General features: G+C 36.3%; 2 protein-coding genes and 1 pseudogene across 3 annotated transcripts; 2 read left to right on the top strand and 1 right to left on the bottom strand.

The window, feature by feature from the left end:
* Positions 1-42: 42 nt before the first annotated feature.
* Positions 43-2,870, top strand: LOC103970481 (uncharacterized). Its single transcript, XM_009384267.3, has 5 exons — positions 43-526; positions 602-708; positions 1,285-1,432; positions 2,099-2,293; positions 2,379-2,870. The coding sequence occupies exons 1-5, from the start codon at positions 290-292 to the stop codon at positions 2,655-2,657; spliced, it is 966 nt and encodes a 321-aa protein (XP_009382542.2). The 5' UTR covers positions 43-289; the 3' UTR covers positions 2,658-2,870.
* Positions 2,871-3,167: 297 nt separating this feature from the next.
* LOC135596959 (uncharacterized) lies at positions 3,168-14,245 on the top strand. 2 transcript variants are annotated; one of them, XM_065089278.1, is made up of 15 exons: positions 3,168-3,378; positions 3,463-3,542; positions 4,866-4,960; positions 6,523-6,683; positions 7,545-7,696; positions 8,014-8,129; positions 8,219-8,382; positions 8,514-8,588; positions 10,519-10,590; positions 11,426-11,563; positions 12,744-12,899; positions 13,171-13,223; positions 13,339-13,514; positions 13,633-13,731; positions 13,811-14,245. In XM_065089278.1, exons 1-14 carry the CDS (start codon positions 3,273-3,275, stop codon positions 13,691-13,693), a joined length of 1,605 nt encoding a protein of 534 aa, XP_064945350.1. In that variant the 5' UTR covers positions 3,168-3,272; the 3' UTR covers positions 13,694-13,731; positions 13,811-14,245. The 2 variants fall into 2 exon arrangements, with proteins under 2 accessions (XP_064945350.1, XP_064945351.1); XM_065089279.1 differs by having other exon boundaries at positions 3,214-3,353.
* A 936-nt stretch (positions 14,246-15,181) lies between these two features.
* LOC135596958 (beta-glucosidase 22-like) lies at positions 15,182-20,504 on the bottom strand (annotated as a pseudogene).
* Positions 20,505-22,254: the final 1,750 nt, after the last annotated feature.

Genomic DNA, 22,254 nt, shown 5'->3' with positions numbered 1-22,254 from the left:
TAATTTTCTCCTATTTATATTGTCATCATATTCTGAAATAATTAAAGCACTTCTGAGATTGTGTTTCTTCCGACCAAATCATTCTCCAACGTCTTCGATCCCAACGGTCGAATTCCGAATACGGATCATCATCAAATGCAGCGGATAGGGTGGAGAGGACACAGCCTGTGCGCCGAAGGATTCAAATTTCGAATGCCCAAATCCCCTTTCCCCACCTATTTCTCTTCGATCCCCATCGCCGTAGCTCAACGAGAACAAGGAAGAAGGAGGAGGAGGAGGAGGAGGAAAGATGGCTCTGAGATCCCTCGACAACGCTCTTCCCACGTCCATGGAGCGGCCCAAGAAGGTCGCCAAGGTGGCCGCCCCTCCTCCCGCGGCCAAGAGCCCGGCCCCCGCCCAACTTCCTCGCGATGTCCGCACCAACAACGAGAACACCCCACCGCCGGCACCGCCCATGGACCAGTCCGTCGAGTACGTCGCTTCCGAGGACCTTAAACCTCTCTCCGACCCCGACGCCAGGATGGCGGTATGTATTTAAGTGGGTTTTGGACTTCGGTGCAATTTGACTCCGTGATTTCGACTCTAACGTTGACATGACCAGGTATTGTTGGATGAATTGAGTTCCAAAGATTGGACGCAAGTGTGCGAAGCGTTGAATGATTTACGGCGGATGGCTCTCCATCACTCTTCTCTTTTGGTTCCGATCTTGTGAGTTCAAATCTTCTCTCCTCTCTTTCGATGTGCCTATTTACTTGTAATCGAAGATGGAGTAGAAAAGGTGTTTGTTGATATGCCAAGGTGAAAAGATGGAGAACTACTGAGATCACAAGGTTACTGCTTATTATAATATGTTAAGTCCGCGTGTTTTATCCAATTCAGAGGGCAATTAGCTACTTTTATCTTCTAGGAAAACCCAGATAATGGTAATCTTCATTTTGTTTTTGCTTCGGCCATGCGTGTGTTTGATCCCGTAGATGGATTGTCCACCATTAAAGCATTACTCAAAGGTTTGTACGGGTAACAGGTCTCTTTCTTTTGTGTACATCATCTTTAATCTAGCTAAGTTCCGCTATTTATCCCATCATTGTCCAATTGGCTGTTGATCGCGAAGCTTTCAAAACCGTGTCTTGGTAGACCACTAGGCTTGAACTCCGGCACCACATTTGAACATTATAATGCTGATATTTTGTTGTTTCCTCTAAACTAGATCACATGTTATGCAAAATGTTAGCAACATAGTTAGTGCTTGTTTGCCTAATGTGTCTTTTATTTTTTGATGGTCAGGGGAAATGTGACGGAAGTGATAGTTAGAGCAATGAAAAGTCCGAGGAGTGCACTCTGCAAGACATCGATCATGGCTTCAGCTGACATCTTCCATTGTTTTGGTCATCTCTTGCTGTTTACAACAGAGAAAAATTCTTTTGGCCAGCTGGTAATTTCGTATTCCCTTCGTTGGCATTTTTATTCTCTGTTAAAACATATTACATTTGCAAACATTGTTTGTAAATGATGAAGGCTTTCTGATCAATTAAACGCTTTTCCACCACCCAAGTCGCTAAAATTCGTGAAGTGACTTGGTGATAGAAGTATGAGACCAGTTTGCTTGCTTGATATGGGAGCTTCAAATTATGGGATCTATGTCCAGAATTAAAATCATGATTCAAACTACATGCTAACTTCTTGCCTAAAACAAGCTTAATGCTTATCTTGATAACCAGTGACAGACATTTTGATTGCAATGATTTGCTTAAAACCTTTGGAGCTGCTGCATGTTAACTTCAAATTATGGGATCTATGTCCGGAATTAAAATCATGATTCAAACCAGGGTTTGCAATATCATACCATATGGCTCGACCGGTCCAACAGAGAACTAGTATGGGCGGTACCTTAGTACATCTTAGTATACCATGTGTCGATACGTTTAGTACAACTCGATATGTATCGTATCAACAGTTGATCAATATATCGGTACGGTACGGTATTCAGAACCTCGATTCAAATGGCATGCTAACTTTTTGCCTAAAACAAGCCTAATGCTTTTCTTTATGACCAGTGACTGGCATTTTGATAGCAATGATTTGCTTACAACCTTTGCAGCTGCTGCAACTTTTGCTAAAAGCATCTCAGGACAAGCGATTCGTTTGTGACGAAGCTGAAAAGGCACTTGAGAAGATGGCTGTTTCCGTATCCCCTCTTCCCTTGCTCAAGGAGCTTCAATCTTATGTGCGTCATGCTAACCTTAGAGTGAGGGCCAAAGCTGCAGTAGCCATGTCGAAATGTGTCTCCAAAATGGTTTGTCTTTCCTCTGTATTTGTTATTCTCTGCTTAAAGCATAGACAACATCTATCTAATTTGTTGTTCCCTCTCGTTCTTCCAGGGTATTGAGGTTATGAAAGGGTTTGGACTCGCAACTCTTCTCCAAGTGGCTGCTGAATTGCTTAGTGACAGATTGCCCGAGGCTCGTGATGCAGCTCGGACCATTATTAATTCAATATACCGTGAATTTTCAAATGATAGTAATATAAAGGATGTTGATGAATCAGCAGCAGCAGAGTCATGGCAAAATTTCTGTGCTTCAAACTTGCCTCCCATTGCAGCACAGTCGGTAGCAAAGATTGTTTCGCTTACTTTCATCTGTTCTTTGGCTTCTACATGAAATTTATCCACCATATTCCATGCTACTTTGCATTTCACGGGTTGTGAAATGTTTGTGCGGCATCGAAGCTGATGAACTCCTCTAAATTTAGAAGATCTAATAAGCATTCTGGTTTGTTTCTTTTGTACAGTGTTTTCTGGAACGTAAATTGTGTACTATACTGTGTTTTTTTGTTCTGTTGGTATAATTTCTGTAAAGGAGAACTCAATCATCGTTTATGTGCTTTATATCAGAACATTTTATGTGCTAAATCTTTTCACGTGCTGATGCATCAATATATTCATCACTAAGGATTTAAAGCATAAATAAAGTGAGCCATAAATAATATATAATTAACGATTGCGTATCGTCTAAATGCGTGTGTGATGGACGGTGTTGATAACAGTTACCGTCGCTATCCGCAAAATGTTGCCCCGTTATCGGGTTATAAACGGGTCGGAGTTACGGTTCCGTCGAACCAAACCGGGTCGCCCGTCTAGGCGGAGTCTTGTTTGTGTGAGTTGATCTTGACCTTGGTTTGACCCGAAATCGCCAATCGAGATCGGCCCCTCCGCCTCCTGCCCGCCCCCTTCGACGCTTTCTCCCCTGCTCTTTTACAGTCGCGGGCCGTCATCCATGGCCGAGCGGGTCGTGGGATCCTCGCCGGCGGCCGCGGGCAAAGGCGCTGCTGCCCCCGCCGCCCCTCGCCATAACTTGGTTCGCACCTTCAAGTACCTGATGGGTTCGTCGCATGTGCAGCCCCTTCTAGATTGATCCCGTGGTTCTTTCTTGAAGTGATGTGGTTTATCTTCTTCGTTGATTTCAGCAACGCAGTTCTTGTCGAGGGGGATCCCATTCATATTTAATTCGTGGATCGTGAGGCACCTCACGGCAGCTGACTACGCGGTAATTTTCCTTCGTTCTAACTCAACTTCATGATCTTTCTTTTGTTGTTGTTTTTTGTATCCTTTGGTAATCATCACTAATATTCACATTTTAGAAAGTTCTGTGACCAAGTCAGCATTCTGTGGTTCGATTCTAGTAAAAATCGTGTTTTTTTTTTGTTGAAGAGGTTGATAATCTAATATGATGACTAAATATCGGTACAAGTTCCTGAGAAGACCAATGCACAGTTAGAAGAAAAATAAATCTGATCAATATTGTGTTTTCTTCACTAGTACAGTTTTTATATGGTTGTGCTAATTTGATTCGTAGAGTTGAATGATGAAATGTTTTCTCTTTTAAAGAAGAAACTAAAAGAAACTTAAATAGGAGTACTTTTCTTAAAACTTCTTTTGACAAATGGAACAGTATAAAAGAAGATTGTCCTCTAACAAGTTTTTGTCTTTTTTTCATTTTTGTGGGAAGTAAACAAAGCATCAATTATGGCCCTGAGCTAACCACATGATTCAGTTCAATGAACTTGATAGTAAACCACAGGAATTCTTAAAATATGCTTACATTTCATTCTCCCACATAGGATTTATTAGAATTCATTATCAAAGAGCATGAAGACCTCTTTGCTCCTTAAAGGTTCCGCTTCCACTTCTAATAAAATCACTTTGTGCATGTAGTGATCACTGGCTAGAGGGTTCACCATCAACCTGCCACATATAAACAAGATACGCTCTTCAACAATCAAGTAGCAAAAGTATTAATAATTCACGTCAGCTGCCAACTTAAAGGAGTTTAAATTCACGAGGTTAATTACTTAACAAAAGTAGAGATTTCGCTAGTCAATGGATGCTCATTTGGTTAGGACATGCAAGTAGCAAAAGTGACTCTACGAAGCTAAGTTCAAGTGGTTTAGAATATGAATTTAGTTTTTCTATTCTGAACCTGAGTTTTTCTGGAGCTAAAACAGTTAGTGATTAGAGATGAGTGATATGAGTTCTGTATTTCTCTGACATATTATGGAATTAGGTCTAGTTAATATTGTCAATTAATTTTGTGGATTTGATTTTTCACACTTCTTTTTTGTGTTGATAGTTTCTGGAAGATCTGATATCTTCTCACGTTTCAAGCATCAAGTTCCAGGATTTGCTGTTTTCTTATATTTAAATCAAATATTTTTTGTGTATTAAAATAATGTTCCAGGAAACCTTTGAATTATGTTCTTTTATATGTCCCAACTGGATACCAATCTAGTTTTAATCCTTTACTCCAATAGTTCTATTAATTGAATCTCTATGACTTGCTCCTTTGTTTTATTCAATTATTCTTTTGCAGCTTTATGCAGTACAGTTCCATCTTTTTATTACCTGCATCTTGTTTCTAAGTCGGGAAGGTTTTCGACGTGCATGCATGCGCACAGATATTCAACGGTATTACCTTTTCTCTATATGCTATATTCATCTAATTTTCTTTCGTATTTGTGACATTTATGACACTTATTTGATTTTTCTTTTTAGTATGAAAGCTGTATTTATTATATTGTGAAGATATTGAATTAATATGTCTAGGGGGACCAGAAAATATATATGAAAAATAGGTTTAGCATCTTCATAGGAATGAGAAAAAACAATTTAAGGTGGTTTGAATGTAATTATAACTGTAAGTGCATGGGTGAGGAGTCAATGAGATTTATGTTCGTGAAGGCAAACAAAGACAATAAGATTTCCAAAGTTTCTGATGTTTACATCAGCCATATCCCACGAAATATTAATTTCTCTGCTCATGAACTAGCAAATTTTGGAAGAACCAACGAGTTCTCTTCTTTCTGTAATGCTAGTGAGATAGGCTTATTGCCTAACCCTCTAGCAAAGTTTTTGAATAAAGAGTTTCTTCTTTCTGCATTAAAATAAAGATTTATTAGAACTCTAGAAGTAACTCTAGGTATATGATTTCACTTGACCTTAAGTAACATTTCCCTCGGTAAAGTTCAATCGCTGCAAGAGATCCATGTAGCTTCCCTAAATAGTTGGAAATATCAACTTATTATAGTTATTTTGTTTCAAAAATATCTTAAAAACCATTTAAGGTGGCTTGGTGTCACTAAAGAAGACCTCTAAATCTATGGGCGAGGAGAGTCAATTAGATATCGTGGGACTAAAGAAGGTTTTGTCCTTCTTTGTGATCCAGGAGAGTTGGTCCATATTAAGTGTTAGATAGAAGAAGGCCAAAGAAGACTTGATTAATAATATCATGAAGGATATGATTGCATCTGGATTATCAAGTGTCCATGACCATTCATATATATTTCTTCCATGCATTCAGAATATTGGTAAATTGGCGTGGGTTTTTTTTTTTTTTTCTTCTGATAGCTATATTTTAGTTTACTGTGCTGTTTTGCTTGTGCCATGCTTTTAATAGGTTAGTTTATGTAGTAGAGTGTTAATTTGTTGGATTAGGTTGGTTTGCTGCCGGCTATTACGTTGAGTCATGATGGTTTGTAGAGCCTACTCAAACCCCACATAACTCTTTATCTTTTGTACAACAAATACATCTGGTGTGGTTGAATTGTCTGGTCAAGGTTGGTTTTACATCATGTCTTGTAAGGAAAATAAAAAAAAGGTTGGATTTGGCTAATTCTCACTATCAATAGAAAAAAATATGCTTATCATGAATCCATTGCGATTTCAGCAGTTTGACTTGCTCCAGCCTAAAACTAATCAGTGGACCTGTTTGGGCCCTGCTGGAGTTAGGTTGACCCAAGGATCGGTATTATGTGCTATATCATTATTGTAAGGCAATGTTTTATTCTTGTTGCTGTAAGCATATTTAAATGTTTGACCATATGCATGTCTCAATCAATACAAAAAACAATTGGCAACATTTCATGAGCAATTAATCTAACTGGTGAATGTATGTTGTGTTGCTTTTTTTTTTCTATTTATTCTGTTCTTTTTCAGTGTCATCTAAAATAAAAGGATTTTCCTAATTACAGGAATGATTCATCGATGGAAGAAAATGCTGCAAGATTATTGAAAGTAGCTTGGATGACATTTCCAATTGGCATCTTGTTTACCTTAGCAGTCTGCCTCATTGTGTTCTGGTTCCAAAAGCTCACTCCTTCAGATGCATATGCACAAGCTATATTGATCCATGGTATTTCCATGTCATCTGAAAGTTTCAACTACTACACTGTTTTGAGTGATTGGATGCTATTGATTGATATCAAGCAACAAGTTTGTTCACACGAGCAGTTTGCATGAGTTTGCAATTTGAAATTTCAGGATCAAATCCATGAATCTGTAATTTTTATTTCTTTGTTAAATGGTGCAGTGTTCTACAAGGAATTGTGACTGACAATATAAAAAAATTTGCCACATGCTGGTAGTATGTGTCATGAAATAGATGCTGAAAAAGAAATTAGCTAGTCCCAGTTCTAGGAAGTCATATAATCTGTTACTGATGGCTGATGATGCCTGCCAAATGCCAAACTTAAAGAGTTCAAAAAAAGATACAGAACTTTCAAATTGTCCTGCTATCTCTCATATTAATACCATGTCAATCTTTATAGAGACCAAAATCCTTTATGAGACCTGAGTTTAATTTTTGTTTTTGTTTCTAAAAGTAAGCACCCACAATATGGTTGTACTTACTTTTGGCTTTGGAGGAGAAGAGCAGCTAGCAATAGAATATTGCAGAAGGTATTATATGACAAAAAATAGTGTGTACATTCATAAGGCTAAGTGAACAATAATGAGACATACTGAAACTTTTGTGGTTACACTTACTCTTGGCTTTGGTTTTAGGGTACAGCTAGAATATTACAGAAGGTAGCATCTAGATTTAATTTCTAAAAGATTTAAATTGATAATGCTAACTGAAACAAAAAAGAAGCATACTCAATCTTTTGAAACTCGCATAGTTTTAGAAATCCTTTTAATAATGAAAATCTCTTTTGTACATTTGTTCTATACCTTTTATATGGTGCTTGTGACATTAATCTGTTGCACATGACAGGACTTGCTTGCATATTGGAATTGCTGGCAGAACCTCTGTATATTCTTTCTCAGAATTTGCTTCTCCTTAAGCTGAGATTGATAGTTGAAACTGCAGCCACTATACTACGATGCATGACGACCTACATCCTCATAGTTAGAAAACCTAACATGGTAAGACTGTATCGTTCATCACTTTGCGTATTTGTCATAGACAATATTACTAATTTAGCTGTATAGAAGAAATGAAAATATGTAAGTTTCATTAATTTCTATTTTCAATAGGTGAGATTTATTTTCTGATCTGTGCTTTTATTTTATCTTCTTTTGGGAAGGCAGTTGATATATTTGAAAGTTTTTCTTGATATTGATATCATACTTTGTTTACTTGGCACAAACTTAGGAATACTTCAGCCAGTTACTGTTTCATGGATCATGTTTTATTTTAAAAATTTCTCCCTTTCTTTAAGATTTCTGTATAATACTGGCAGGAAAAAGCAATTGTGTTTGCTCTATCTCAAGCTTCATATGGAGCCTGCTTGTTGTTAGGTTACTGGGCGTATTTTGTATTCTTCTGCATAAATAGATATGATCTTTTTCCCTTCAGGTTTGACATTTTGAGTTGCAAGTTCTCGTCTTGTTTTTACAATAATGCTCGTATTGGTGCATTGAATTGTCCAGACGTGTTGTTTTCAGATTGTCGAGCTTGATGGACTATGATAAACATCTTTTGAAGATGTGCTTATTATTTACCGGTCAATCTTTTCGAAGGTTGGTTCTTCAAGAAGGTGAAAAGATGGTTCTTGTATGGTTCGACACACCATATAACCAGGCCGTATATGGCCTTGTTGATAAATTAGGTACGTGACTATCTGAGACTTTTTAAGCAGTAAAGCAAAATTTCTGCAAATCTAATGATGAAGATTCATTGAACTTAACATGGCTTAGCAAGTTAGCATAAAGGTATTTCTGATTGTGGTGACATTTGCAGGAAGTCTAGTTGTAAGATTGGTATTTCTTCCTTTTGAAGAAAGTACTTATGCTACTTTTGCCAACATGTCATCAGGTCAGTTTGGCTAGGTAGTGGAACTCTGTTGTGTGTGTGCTTATTTGTTTGTTTGTTTTCCTTGGAATACATTATCAAAATATATATTAGACATCTGGATCAACTGTTGACTGGACATGCTTGATGTGATGATCATTTTTTAATCATGTGATCTGTTTTATATGAAGTTTTCTACTGGAATGCATTCTGGGTTTCTTTGGTTTGATAAGAGGAAACAGCCTCCTTTCATATGGAAAGCTGCATATATCTGATCATCTTTGATCCTGTATTAATGTAAATCTTATGCAGTGTTTGACTTTTTTTTTTGAACTTCTCTACATATTATTAGACTAGACTAGATATAGACCCAAGTGCAAATTGCTGCACTCTGTTAGTTTGTTTTATTCCCCTGAGCTCTTTTACTTGCAATCTTGGCAGATCCATGCATAACATTTTGGTGATATTGACTTTGATCGAAAGGTCGGTCATTTATGGAAACTTTATTGTTAATGGTCATTTTTCCCATTATTGATGTTTGTTTGGATGTGATTGTATTCTAGTTAGTTTAAGCAGTATAACATTGTTGGCAGCAGTCAGATAAGCTAAGCAATTTCATGTTGACAGTCCATTGACTTTTTAAATCATTTTGTAGTTGTTGTTTTTTACAGAACTTGATGCATTAGGTCCATGAGTTTCTGCATATGGGAAAGCATACATGAAATTTTTGAAGTTTCTTGTGAAAATTTTGCCAAAGATGTACATATGTGTAGTTTTCACTTGAAGTGCCTGCTGATATGTGTGTGTCTGATGTCTTGAATTTTTATAACATTGAGATCTTGTGTGTGTTCAACTGAACTTCAACCACATTCCCAGAATTTGACAATTTTCTGAGATAAAGGATGGGGAAAGTTGTTTGACTGATTCCAAAGGTCTTTAAGAGTAGTAATTTGGACTCATTCATGTGCAGGCTTTATCTACTGCTGCAAAACTGGGTGTGTGGTAGGGCAATCCTGTGTCTAATCTGGTACAATATACATTACCGATCTAAAGACAATATATTAATTAAAAAACAACTAAACTGAGGCACTTGATATCCATGAAGAAGGCGAGGAGGAAATGAAACCATGGATTGGAAGACGACTCTTAGCTGGAAGAATTTCTTCCATCACATAGAAAGACAAAAGAAGATAAGTGGGCCACAGGGCCTTAAAATCCAATATTCACTCTCATTGTCCTTGTCAGACATGTTTGCTTCATTTATAGATTAATAACTTAAACTACAAATGCTGGACAAGATAAGGACTCTGTATTATTTTATCAGCTGGAACTACTAACTAATCTAACGCCTCTTAAAGATGATATCGAATTGTATTTAGAGAAAAAAAATGATAAAGCCCATAAAAATGACAAGACATCTCCTATACAAACCTGATATCTTAAAATACTGCACAATCCTAAAAAAAAGTGCTCTAGTATAAACTATAATGAACTAAAAAAGAAATTGACTCTTAGATGAAATGCATCACTTCTCACTCTTCCTCGTGTCATGAAAAAGATTCTTCACAATTGAGCTCTCAGAAGTCCACACAACCAACAACAACAACAAAGCCTCAAGTCCCAACTATTTGGGAGTCCACACAGCCCACTAACATTACTCAGGCAGGTCTGGAGGCATTCTGGGTGATAATTGTATGGCTTTTGCAAAAAGTGCTGCTTGGTTTCTGTGCTCCAATAGGGACAATGGCCCTTCAATCTTTTTCTAGTTACTACAGTGTTCAGTTTCCTTATGATTGTGCTCATACTTATTATAGTCTGTTGCTTCTGGGAGAAATCAGCCATATATTTTATATCAGTTATATGTTTCTTGGCACATATAGGAATTTGATAAATCTTATTGTGTTCAAAGATTTTTTTTTTTGCAGCATTTAGTTTTATCTTTTTTCTTGGACAGGTCAATCTTCACAAAGGATTGTTAAGTTAAGAAGTTCCCTTGTAGAGGCTCTCAAGGTTGTTCTGTTGATTGGTATGGTTTTATGCTTTTGTGAAACATTTACTCTTTTGCAAGCAGTGTGGTCTCTCTCCAACATGTACTTGGAACATAGATTAAGTCTCTTTGACTGTTATGTGTAGCCAAAGGTTATAGATCTTTCTTTTCTCTATAATACTCTGTGGGGAAGAATTTTGCTCTTGAATTAGGATGAGAATCATCAGTTTAACATATATAAACATTTACATATATATGCATATATACCTAATAAAACACCATTTAAGGGTAGCCTGGGGAGACATTAGTAGTTGCAATGGATTCATTTCAGCTTTTAACTTAAAAAAATGAAGCAGAACGTGAGTCTAAGAAATAGATACAATATAATCTGATTGTTCTTGTTATATTTCATTTGTCTTTAGCATGTGTAGTTGTGCTCTAAATGTTGACACTGAGGATTTTCTGGATGAGCTACTCTAGTCATCTCAAGTTAATTTTCTCTGGATATTTTATCAGAAAGAACAACCTTATTTTTGTTTTTGCTTTTTAAGAGAAACTGTAGGAGTGACCACACCAAATAAGCTAAGTACTTGAGGAAGCACCTTCAGTGTTTGAACATGAAACATTTCTGAAGTAGGAGCGGTACCAATCAAAATGATAGTATTTGTTGGTAGAAGATCTATGTATGATAGAATCTTTAAGTGATTCATGTCATATAAAATCTTTAAATTGGCAATACATCATTCTGCATGCTCTCTTGCCTTTCCATATCTGGTTGAGTGTTTGATTTCCATCTTTCATGATAACTTATTGTGGTCTGGTTGACTCTCACTAGAGTTTATCTGATGTTTCAGTTATATTTTAACTTTTGCAGGCCTCGTAGTACTGGCATTTGGTCCAAGTTATTCATATACTCTTGTAAGACTGCTCTATGGGAGGAAATGGAGTGATGGAGAAGCTCCAGCTGCTCTCCGCTATTACTGTTTTTATGTCATTACCTTAGCCATGAATGGTACATAATTTGTTGTATTCCTGCTTGTAGATTTCCTATTAAGGTTTCAAATACCTTGTCTGACCAATCACTGATATCAAAACATATAGCTCAATACAAGAACTTTTTTTTTTTTCATTTTGCTAATTTTATTCAATGGTCTCGAATGATATAGGTGAGTATCCTGTCCCCATATACCAGTACCACATTGGTCAAAGATTATCAAAACTGCTATCGAACCAATAATAAATCCTCAATTTCTACTTAAATCTCTGAATTCTTAAGGCCTTTTAGTTTTGATTTGTTCATCTTCAGTTTCTTAGTTAGGTATAGCTGGTATGATCCTTTTATTGCTTTTCTCTTTTTTGCAACTTTTAAGTCAATAAAGACAGATATCACCATTGTAATTCAGATCTATAATAAAAGGACAAAGAGATTAGCATAAATAAGTCAATGTTGATTCTCTTCTGGTATATTCTCCATTTCATACAACCTAATCCTCTGTTCATTAGAAAAGATATTTATGAATTTCTAGTTGAAGTTGATAGAGCTGGCTCACAGACAACTTACTTCACCAAACATCAAGAACCAATCCCAGCAATTAAGAATAAGAATTGTGTTGAAATGATTTCTCCCAATAAATGACTGCATACCATATTTGGAGCTTTTTGATAATTTTGATTTTTGAGCAAACTCAATTCTTATTTGTTGCTCATTTGCTATCTTGCTTTTTGGACCATTATGATTCCTGTGCAATTAACTAAAAATATAAGGATGTTCTCTGAGTTCTTTAAAATTTAGTTAGATGACTACTTTTTAATGCATTTATGAATTATTACATCTGGAAAGATAGTTTATGTCAATGTTAAACACCAAGCTTCATTCTATGTTATTATATTAGGATTTAATGATCCTTGTTTCATTGTTCATTCATTAAGAGATGTCCTCTTCAATTTTAGGCCTCTATTATCTTTTGGGTCAAAATATATCCGAAGACGTGTTTTATTTTTGTAATGATTCGTGACAAAGAATTATAAGCATGTGATGGCATTGTAGTCATTTGTACGGATGCTTATTTTCCTTTATCTTGTAAATATGTTCATTGATATTATTGTTATTATGTATTAAAAATCTATTTTACTGAACGCCCTCAATATATATTTAGCTGAAGCAAAGGATGTTTGTTTTTCTCTTTCTCTAGGGACATCTGAAGCTTTTCTGCATGCAGTTGCAAATGAGAGACAACTTAAGAGGTCAAATGATTCATTGCTTATATTCTCTGGGATTTACATAGCACTAAATGTCATTTTGATTCGATCTGCTGGAGCAATTGGGTTAATTGCTGCTAATTCATTAAGTATCCTTCTTCTGTAAGACCTTTTTCTCATAAACAATAAAGTTGAAGGCTGCACCAGAAGGCTGTGACCATTGCACTAAGTTTATAAAGAAACTTGTGCATCTGCAAATTTGTGTAGGAAGTCAACTGTTGCCTTCATGAAGTGTTGTCAAACATAGTTGTATATGTTACAGCTCATACATATGTAGATTTGCCATCTGTGTTTAAAGAACAAGCAATGTCTATAATCTTTTAGAAGACAGTAATAATATTTTCTTTAACTGTGACTAAGATATGATTCTAAGGATTATCTACTCTGCAGTATTTATCAGCAGCTATTTCCAGGTATGTAAGCTCATATACAATTTTAGGCAATACATGTATGCTAATTGTAAATAATTCTCCTTTCTGTGAGGGTTTGCAATTGATGATAAAATCTCTGCTTGTGTTTGTCAAACAGGACTCTTCATTTTCTTTTTACCGATGCTTGCCGTCTGGCTGGGAAGTTCTGCTTCTTTCTTACACAGCAACTGTCATATCTGAGAGAGTATTTTTAGACAAGGAAAACTTCTGGCACACTCTCCCTATTCATTTAGCCATTGGTTTAGCATGTTTCTGCTTCTCATCTATTGTCATGTATGTAATTTTTTCTTTTATGTTCATTTTTGGTCCTCAGAGGATCTTGAAATCGACTATATAATCTTCACTGCCATTTGGTGAGCTTAATAAATCTAAGCTATTGTCTGTAAAACAGTTATTCTCGTGAGAAGCAGCTCATCAACAAAATCATAGGTATGCATAAACATACCGACTGAGAGAAGCTGATGAAGTTGTCTAGGATGGCTAACACCATGTGAATTCCTTATCTCTTAATCCTTACAGTTATTCTTCTTTGAGAGCCTAAATAACTTTTTAACATCTATGATCTGCAGTCTTCTGAATGAATGACATGAATCTGATGTCTGATCTCTGTTCCTGCCGGAGAGAAGTATCAATGGTTTCTGGTAGGCATCTTCATATGAACTCCTCGACTGCTGTACTTCATTCCCACAGGTTGATTGGAGATGGAAGATATACTTGAAGTTGCACATTTGAAGGACTTGATTCTTGGCTCAAATAAAGTTCCCCTTTCTTGTATTACTTGCATTGTTCTTTCTACGAGTGAGGGAGAGAAGTATTTGTGTGTTCAACAGTGATCCAACTAAATTATCTGGTTGTCTGTGGGTGCTGGATGCCTGCTGATGGAGCAACACTCTGGGACCACTTTTGGGAGCCATTTTTGTTTGTCCATTAGAAGAGTTTGTCCATTCAAGTGTAAATGCAATGCATTTAAAATTGATTTATATTTTTTATGTTGTACTTTCTCAGACATCTGCCTCACCTTGATAATTTTTTTTCTTCTTTGCATTGGAGCTTTTCAAAGTTATGGCCAATTCTTTGAGACTGGTTTCTTGTTTGATCTATGTGCTATTCAGACACTTCCTCTGAGTTTTTCCCCTGGTTGGCAGTTGCATTTGTGTTTGAACTTTCTAGTTAATCTTCTGGTGTTGGAAATTTCAGTTGTACAGTGTCTTTCTAACTTATCATCTGCTGTGATTTCATGCTGTTTACAAGAAACCACAGCTGCAGCAATTCTTCCTCGCGGGAATAATGAGTTAGGGTATCTGATTATTATGTTCTTTCGGATCCTTTCTGACCTTTTTATTTTTCCAGAGAAAGAAAAGAGAGAGATGCAATTGGAGACAGATTGTATTCAAAGTTCAGAACATCTCCAACATAAGAGGTAAGATTTCCCTGCCACACTTTTGCAAGCATCTCTAACAGAAGTGACAAGTTCTTGTGTTAATTGTGCCAACTAGCTTATCCATGCAGTTTGCAGAACACGGCCAATACAATCTTATGCCTGTTTAATGGAGTGGGGTGGTTAAAGATTCGTGCTCGTCATCAGAAACCAATTCATAGGCATTTCTCAATGGAACTGCAGGTTAACTATTACAAATACCATATCCAGTTGTTGGTCGCAGAATGCGAAAGTGACACGATACGTGCACTATGAAAGTTTGGCTCGCTGGCAACTTGAAGAAAACAGGAATAGCAGATTCAAGGAGATGATATCCACATCCATCACAACATAGTAAGTATCAAAGGTTCATTATCATCCCTTTCTTCCGTAAAATCTTTCTTTCAAGAAGTGCTGCATTATAGATCGTCCAATAACGATTCTCCAGTTTAGATGAATGAGGTGAAATATAACTCATATGCAGCAACTTATGAACTACATGCTTAAACTCATACAAAAACACTTAAATATGAACGAGTAGACCACTTTATTTCCACAGTCTTACCAGTTTTAGATCCTTTTTTTATTGAGATAATTCGAGTGCCTGTATTTGTTCAAGACGAGAAAACTGAATCGACCCACTCGTGTGATCTTAATCTATTTAACATAGGAATTGTGCAGAGAAATTTTACCACCGAGCACGGTATTCTGTATCCATTGCAGTTTTGTTCAGTTTCATGCCATCCTTTCTTTCAAGAAGCTTAGAGTACCAACCGGCAGAGAGCTTCGGCTTTCTTTTTCGGTTTTCATCATCAAAATCCACATGGTACAATCCGCAACGAGATTGATATCCGGTCAAGAACTCGAAGACATCTATGAACGACCAAACAAAGTAACCTTTCACATTCGCTCCATTCCTACAAACAAAAGATCCTCTTATAAGTATTAACAACAATAAAATTGTCATAATGTTTCAACTATTTAGGACTGGCTATATCAATCTTTTGCTATCATTAAGTTCTAAAAAAAATCATATTTTTAATTATAATAAGAATATTTGAATTTTTATGTATATTTTTAATAAAAGCTCAAAAAATCTTAATGGTAAATCTAAAGCATTACTTCCTATGTTTGGAGGTTTATCATATGCACGTAATAAAGATATCAATATCGACCTGATAGCATCAAGCATGCTACCGACGAAGCCATTCAGGTAATTGATCCTATCGGTGTCATTAAGGCCGCTCTCTCTCCTTCCTATGCCATAGCCTGATAGAAATTATGGTACTTGATGAAAAACAAAGCATCCTTTTAATCCATGATGAAAAGGCATTGTTTTGGAGTGGTTGAACTGACCATTTTCTTCAACAAAAAGAGGAGGATTTCCGTAGGCATCTCTGATATACTCCAACATGTATTGCAGCCCTTGAGGATCGAATGATGAGGGTGCCGTAGGGTCATACTGTTTATGTTGCAGCAGATGTTAGCCCATTTCAAGTATTCACGGTGAAGAAACTACATGGTAGGAAGATTAACTCTACTATTTTTACCTGGCCAGGTGTCTCATTCCTTGAAGCTGCATCGAAGCATCAGTAGTAAGTAGCTCACTAAAGTTGAAAACACAATGCAAATCTGAACCAAAAGAGCAAGAGAATAACTTACTTATCATCAAGGCTAAGGAATCCATAACAAAGTCGCGAACACCCATCTCAGAAGCATTGATGTTATCTTTGACATATACTGAATAATAGTGATTCACGCCAATGAAATCAAATAAGCCCTTTATTTGTTTAGACTGAGATTTGGTGAAGGATGGGAGTCGCGAGCCGACGATCTTCTTCATGACCTCAGGATAGTCTCCAAACACCAACGGATTTAGGATCCTAATAGTGGATGGCTCGTTAGAACACCATCGTGTGAGACTAGAAGATAATGCGCACTGAATTAAGAAGAATACCAGCCAACATAAAACTCGAGCATTCTTTTGGTTGCCTTAATGTCTGCAGAAGAGTTTGTGAGTGGATAATACCAGAAAGTATATACGTTGATGCCTATCCACCCATTTTGCTCTGCCTGTATAAATGGTAAATGTATAAAATCAATGTTGATATGGTCAAATGGTGGATAGCACAAAGTGAAAAAGGCAAATGACTTACTTGATATTTGCTTTTGTATAATTTGACGATCGATGCATGGGCTAATAGGACGTTGTGAACCACAATGTAGGGCTCTGTCGTCGAATTTCCTACGGTGCAATTGATGCCAAATGGATAAGAGCATCGATTTGGTGGAAGTATTGCCACGTCAAATGCACCCAGTGACATTATATTGGGTTCGACAACAGTCGTCCACCGAGGAACTCTGTCACCAAAATTCTTGAAGCAAACATCTGCAAATGCTGTGAAATCATCCCTGAAGCATATCTTTGCATATCAGCTTAATTGGCTGAGATTATCACAATTACTTTGGGGATTGAGGAAGTTTACTAATGAGTAAAAACAATGAAGTATGCTAGTCATCGAAGGACATCTTACACCATTTTGGGGCTCAACCATCCTGAATACTCATCTTCAAGTGCTTGGGGATGGTCAAGATGGTATAGTGACACATGAGGTTTGATTCCTACAGCATTCAGGAAAGGAATAAATTTATGAACAAGGATTGGATATTGACTATCATAAAAATCCATTGTCAAACAGAATTCAAATCTTAAATATCACATTGCTTACTGCTACTGGAAATAATTGTTTCTTGTTTTTGTTTTTTAATCTTTCTTGCAGCTATTATGTGTTTATATAATTGCGAAACATATAATTATCAAGTATGAATTATCTACTTGGATCATGCACAAAAGAATGTCTTATCTCTTTGAGTATGCAAAATATACATTCTCTTTTTTTTTTATCTCTTATTATTCTCCCTCGTTTATCATTCATCGAGCTTCTTTGCAAAAGATTGATTTAGTTTTAATTATAGAGTTTGCCAGTTCAATTTAATATTCGGAGAGTAACACTCGGGAATGATTTAGCTATGAACAGATACAATTTGAAGCTTATTGGATAGTTTCATAGTTCATTCCAATCTAGTTCAAGAAATGATTGCCTCACTAAAGGTATAATTTCCAAGAAGAGAAGTTTAAGCATTTTTCATACATGATCATTCATCAGTAGTGTTGATTTGTCGTCTAATTGGTTGGCTGTTCCAGTTGAGAGGCAGATTATAATTGCATAATCACACATACTGAAAACACACTTCAAAAAAAGACTCACCATATTTTACTAGCTCATCAATCAAGTTGTTGTAAAACTGTAAGCCTTTAGGATTAACAGCTCCTCTACCATCTGCAGAACAAGTAACATCACATAAACAACACCACTTTTGTATGAGATCTAAAAGTTTCGATCAAGTCATACTTGGGATAAGTCTGGACCAAGAGATGGAGAATCTGTAGGAGTCCAGTCCTGTTTCAGCCATCAGCTTGACATCTTCCTGAAATATTACCTCACTTGTAAAAAAGACTCACCCCTAATGAATAAGCCTATGTCTTTGAAAATCTTTTATCTGGATACTCGTTACACGTGCTTAACAATCTTAAACTTAGAGGTAGCCTATTTGTAGCTTAAATTACACTAGGCCGTGGTCTATATATATCAGAGAATACTTCTTGGATCATAACTAAGCAAAAAAGTTAATAATAGAGCTGGTCGCGAATAAACTTACAATAGGGGGAAATGTCAATATTGGTATAGCTAGAACAAGAAAAAAAAATTTCCTTCTTTTTTCTTGTATTGATGAGTTTGAGAACTTGAAGAACTAACTGATCACACATTTATAAACTTTGGTGGTGTTCCTTCAACATATCACATATTTTAACAAAACAATCTTTTTTCATCCTGAAATTGTTTTACTGAAATAGTGTAACTATTCTTCATATATCCCATATTCAGATAAGGAAAAGGGCAAAGTTTCAGAACAAGTTTCTGATGACTGCATTTGTCCTCCTAAGAATTCAATAAATGATTTTCGATGAAAATTCACCAAAGTAATCATCAGCAAAACTCAGAAATCTTTTTTTCTTTTCAAGTTTCAAGAGGGGAAAAACCCACCTTATTAATATGTAAACATAGAGGACTTTAGAAATGCTGGCTATGTCATACATATCTCATTGGCAATTATAATTGGACAAATATGAGGAGCAAACATTAGTGAGGGATGTATGAAAGTATGCTTAAAGCTTCTAATATTGTGATCAAAAGTGTCTCTTCTTTGACTTTTATGGGACAGCATAAGTGCATATTTTCTTGAAACCAAGTTGTAGGTGAAAAAACAGGCTATTGCATCATGGTCAATTTCCGATCCAAGAACTGGTCAAGCCATGTAGAAACTAAAAGTTTACCAGGCAGAGAAATCTATGATGAGTTGGCTTTGGAGAAAAAGGTTTATAAAGAAATTTAGATCTCCTTCTTCTTGTGACCATATATTTCCAAAGGGCTCCCTATCTACCACACAGTTGTAAAGAACGAGAATTTGAGTCATTGCCATTTTGCTTCCAGTGAAAATATAAGCACTTAGGTATGATTAAAACCTTCTGTGTGTGTCCTATGCATAACCATGAACGAACCAAGCTACTATACTTTTACAACTTAAGAAGAAATTACTACATACATTACTGTTCTATTTTACGTTTGTCTTCATAGATGGCATTAACATGGGACATGTTGTGATTTCTATGGATAAATCCTTCTTCCTTTTTCCACAGTGTTGTAGCCAGAAACTTGGTTTGTCAAGACAATTTGGCACGATAGAACAAGGAATTGGAACTAGTAATTTTGTGACACCTCTAAATGAAGAATTCTATTTTCTTTTCTTTTTTTTTCCATAGATTAAGGTAGAAGTTGGAGACCTTGTATTTGTGGTAGCCATCAGAAGCCACATCTCCTGTGCTCTTGTCCAGCGTTCGCCCTGAAACATTCATCATCCCCATTCAAATCCCCAAGTTATTCATCCCAAAAATAACAACAAATTACAAGAGTTCCAGATTTCAAACTCTTTGTGCATGGAAATTACTTTAACATATTATTTATTAGTTTGGTAAATAATAATACCAAGTGAAGTAATTGAAGAGGAAACAAGGAATGTTCACCTGCATGGGTAAAGGTATCCCAAATGCTTGGTTTCCTTCCATCCTCAGATACTGCTCCCTCCACCTACATATGCAATCTCAGTTATATACCTTTTTCATCTTCATCCCCCTTCACCTCTTTTCTCTCCGCAATCTCTCATGTTCTCTCTGCTATATCTCGTATCAAGAAAAACTCAAGAAGATGATGAATAGATAGAGTAGTGATAGGCAGTCTCACACATAACTAGGTAAGATTGGCAGTAAAGCATGTGAGAGTGCACTGAGTGATACCCAGTAAGCATCATCAAAGGGGGAAAACATCCTTACTAAGAATCCATAAAGAACAGGTCATGGACGGTGATCAAGGATTTTTTTAACACCCCCACTATGGAACGAGATGAGAAGCCAGTGCGCAGAGATTTGCCTGATAAGACGACGTCCCAGCTCCGAAGATGAAGTCTGAAGGGAAGTCAGCTCTGCTGAAGCTGGGCTCCGTCAGCTGCCCCGAACCCTCTGCTAACGAAGACAAAAACAGCAGGAGTACCACTCCTAGGATTAGCAACCAGGCTGGTCTCCCTTCCCTCATCTCCTCTCGCTCGAATCTCCAGAGAGCACGAAGGTGAGGAGGAGGAAGAGGAAGCGGTCAAAGCCGCGCAAGTAGCCGTCCGGTGCCGGCGCCCTTGTTGTGCGGTTAGTATTTTATTTGAGCATGGCGCGCAAAAAGATGGCCTTCACGAAGATGATAAATGGTGGAATTTTGTGGGCGAAGTCAAAAATGGAAGGGATAATATTTTGGTCCTACATTTTTTATTATTTTTTGAGTATACAACTCCTCATTGTCTATTGATACATAATTAGTACTATATTCACAATCAAGAAGTAGACAACAAACCAAACAATTCCTTATGAACATCTAATTCTTTATGAGAATAGTTTGTGTATTATATTTCTTTTTTTCAAAGAATATATTCTAAACAAACACCACCTTTTCAAATATGTTAGTACTCCTCATTGTTTATTAATTTTTAGTAATTAATAAGTATATTTAGTACTATATCATAATTAAGAAGTAGACAACAAACAAACAATTCCTTGTGATCATCTAATTCTTGATGAGAATAGTTATATATATTATTTTTAATAAATAAATAATGAAAATAAAATTTGAACTCAAAACTATCAATATCTTTATTAATTAGATTAGCTATCACCTGAGATTTCAAACCACAACCAATGTTAATGTTGATGTTTGTGTATTATAATATATCACTAGCATTTTTCAATCGCTCTATGAATTTAAATTTTTTTGAAAATTTGATATTGATGAAAAGAATAAAAAATAAAAATAATTATTGAAGAAGCTTTAGCTTAAATACATTAACATGTCCCTCTCAGAAAAGATTTCTCTCAACAGAATATAAGATTTTTTTTAATAAAAAATTTTCTCATATAGTTAAAAAAATCTTATCTTCCATCATTATGATTATTAATTATTAATAAAGCTTTGCAAAACTTTTGAAAGAAGACCTTTGATGGTCATGACAACCATAATTATTACCATTGCGTTAAGCAGTCAAAGAGAGAAAGTGGCTTCTACATTTGATTTAAGATTGGATTGGAGACTTGTGGGAATCATCATGTCAGCCAGAACATGAAAGTCTCTTTTAATGGTGGTTTTCTCTTTCATGCTTGTCCCATGTATGACCTGCGCCGGTCAGACAGGAAGAAGAAGCCAAAATGCAGATGGAACTTATCGGATGAAGAGCATACCACAACTCTGGCTTTGTTCATGAATGGAGTTGGTCAGACATGCGATGAACACCGCATATTTTTGTATTAATTTTGATTTTGATTTTATTGAGATCCTCCTCAAGCAGTGTTCAAATTTATTAGATGAGATTTTAAATTTTAAGCTGTTGTCTGTAAAACAGTTATTCTCGTGAGAAGCAGCTCATCAACAAAATCACAGGTATGCATAAACATACCGACTGAGAGGAGCTGATGAAGTTGTCTAGGATGGCTAACACCTCGATGTGAATTCCTTTTCTCTTAATCCTTACAGTTATTCTTCTTTGAGAGCCTAAATAACTTTTTAACATCTATGATCTGCAGTCTTCTGAATGAATTGACATGAATCTGATGTCTGATCTCTGTTCCTGCCGGAGAGAAGCATCAATGGTTTCTGGTAGGCATCTTCATATGAGCTCCTCGACTGCTGCTGTACTTCATTACCACACGTTGATTGGAGATGGAAGATATACTTGAAGTTACACGTTTGAAGGACTTAATTCTTGGCTCAAATATAGTTCCCCTTGCTTTCTTGTATCACTTGCATTGCTCGTTCTATGAGTATGGGAGAGAAGTATTTGTGTGTTCAACAGTGATCCAACTAAATTATCTGGCTGTCTGTGGGTGCTGGATGCCTGCTGATGGAGCAACAACACTCTGCGACCACTTTTGGGAGCCTTTTTTGG

This window comes from Musa acuminata, chromosome BXJ1-11, assembly GCF_036884655.1.
Source record: "Musa acuminata AAA Group cultivar baxijiao chromosome BXJ1-11, Cavendish_Baxijiao_AAA, whole genome shotgun sequence".
Lineage (NCBI taxonomy): Eukaryota > Viridiplantae > Streptophyta > Magnoliopsida > Zingiberales > Musaceae > Musa > Musa acuminata.
The sequence above is the reverse complement of the archived record's forward strand: the minus strand, read 5'-3'. Positions and strand labels throughout refer to the sequence as shown.

Bases quoted from the DNA above. Each gene is read 5' to 3' on its own strand.
- LOC103970481 (XM_009384267.3), top strand. From the start codon at position 290: ATGGCTCTGAGATCCCTCGACAACGCTCTTCCCACGTCCATGGAGCGG. The intron at 709-1,284 runs GTGAGTTCAAAT...TTTGATGGTCAG, and splicing joins TCTCTTTTGGTTCCGATCTT to GGGAAATGTGACGGAAGTGA. The intron at 1,433-2,098 runs GTAATTTCGTAT...CAACCTTTGCAG, and splicing joins AAAATTCTTTTGGCCAGCTG to CTGCTGCAACTTTTGCTAAA.
- LOC135596959 (XM_065089278.1), top strand. From the start codon at position 3,273: ATGGCCGAGCGGGTCGTGGGATCCTCGCCGGCGGCCGCGGGCAAAGGC. The intron at 3,543-4,865 runs GTAATTTTCCTT...ATTCTTTTGCAG, and splicing joins TCACGGCAGCTGACTACGCG to CTTTATGCAGTACAGTTCCA. The intron at 12,900-13,170 runs GTATCCTTCTTC...ACTGTGACTAAG, and splicing joins AATTGCTGCTAATTCATTAA to ATATGATTCTAAGGATTATC.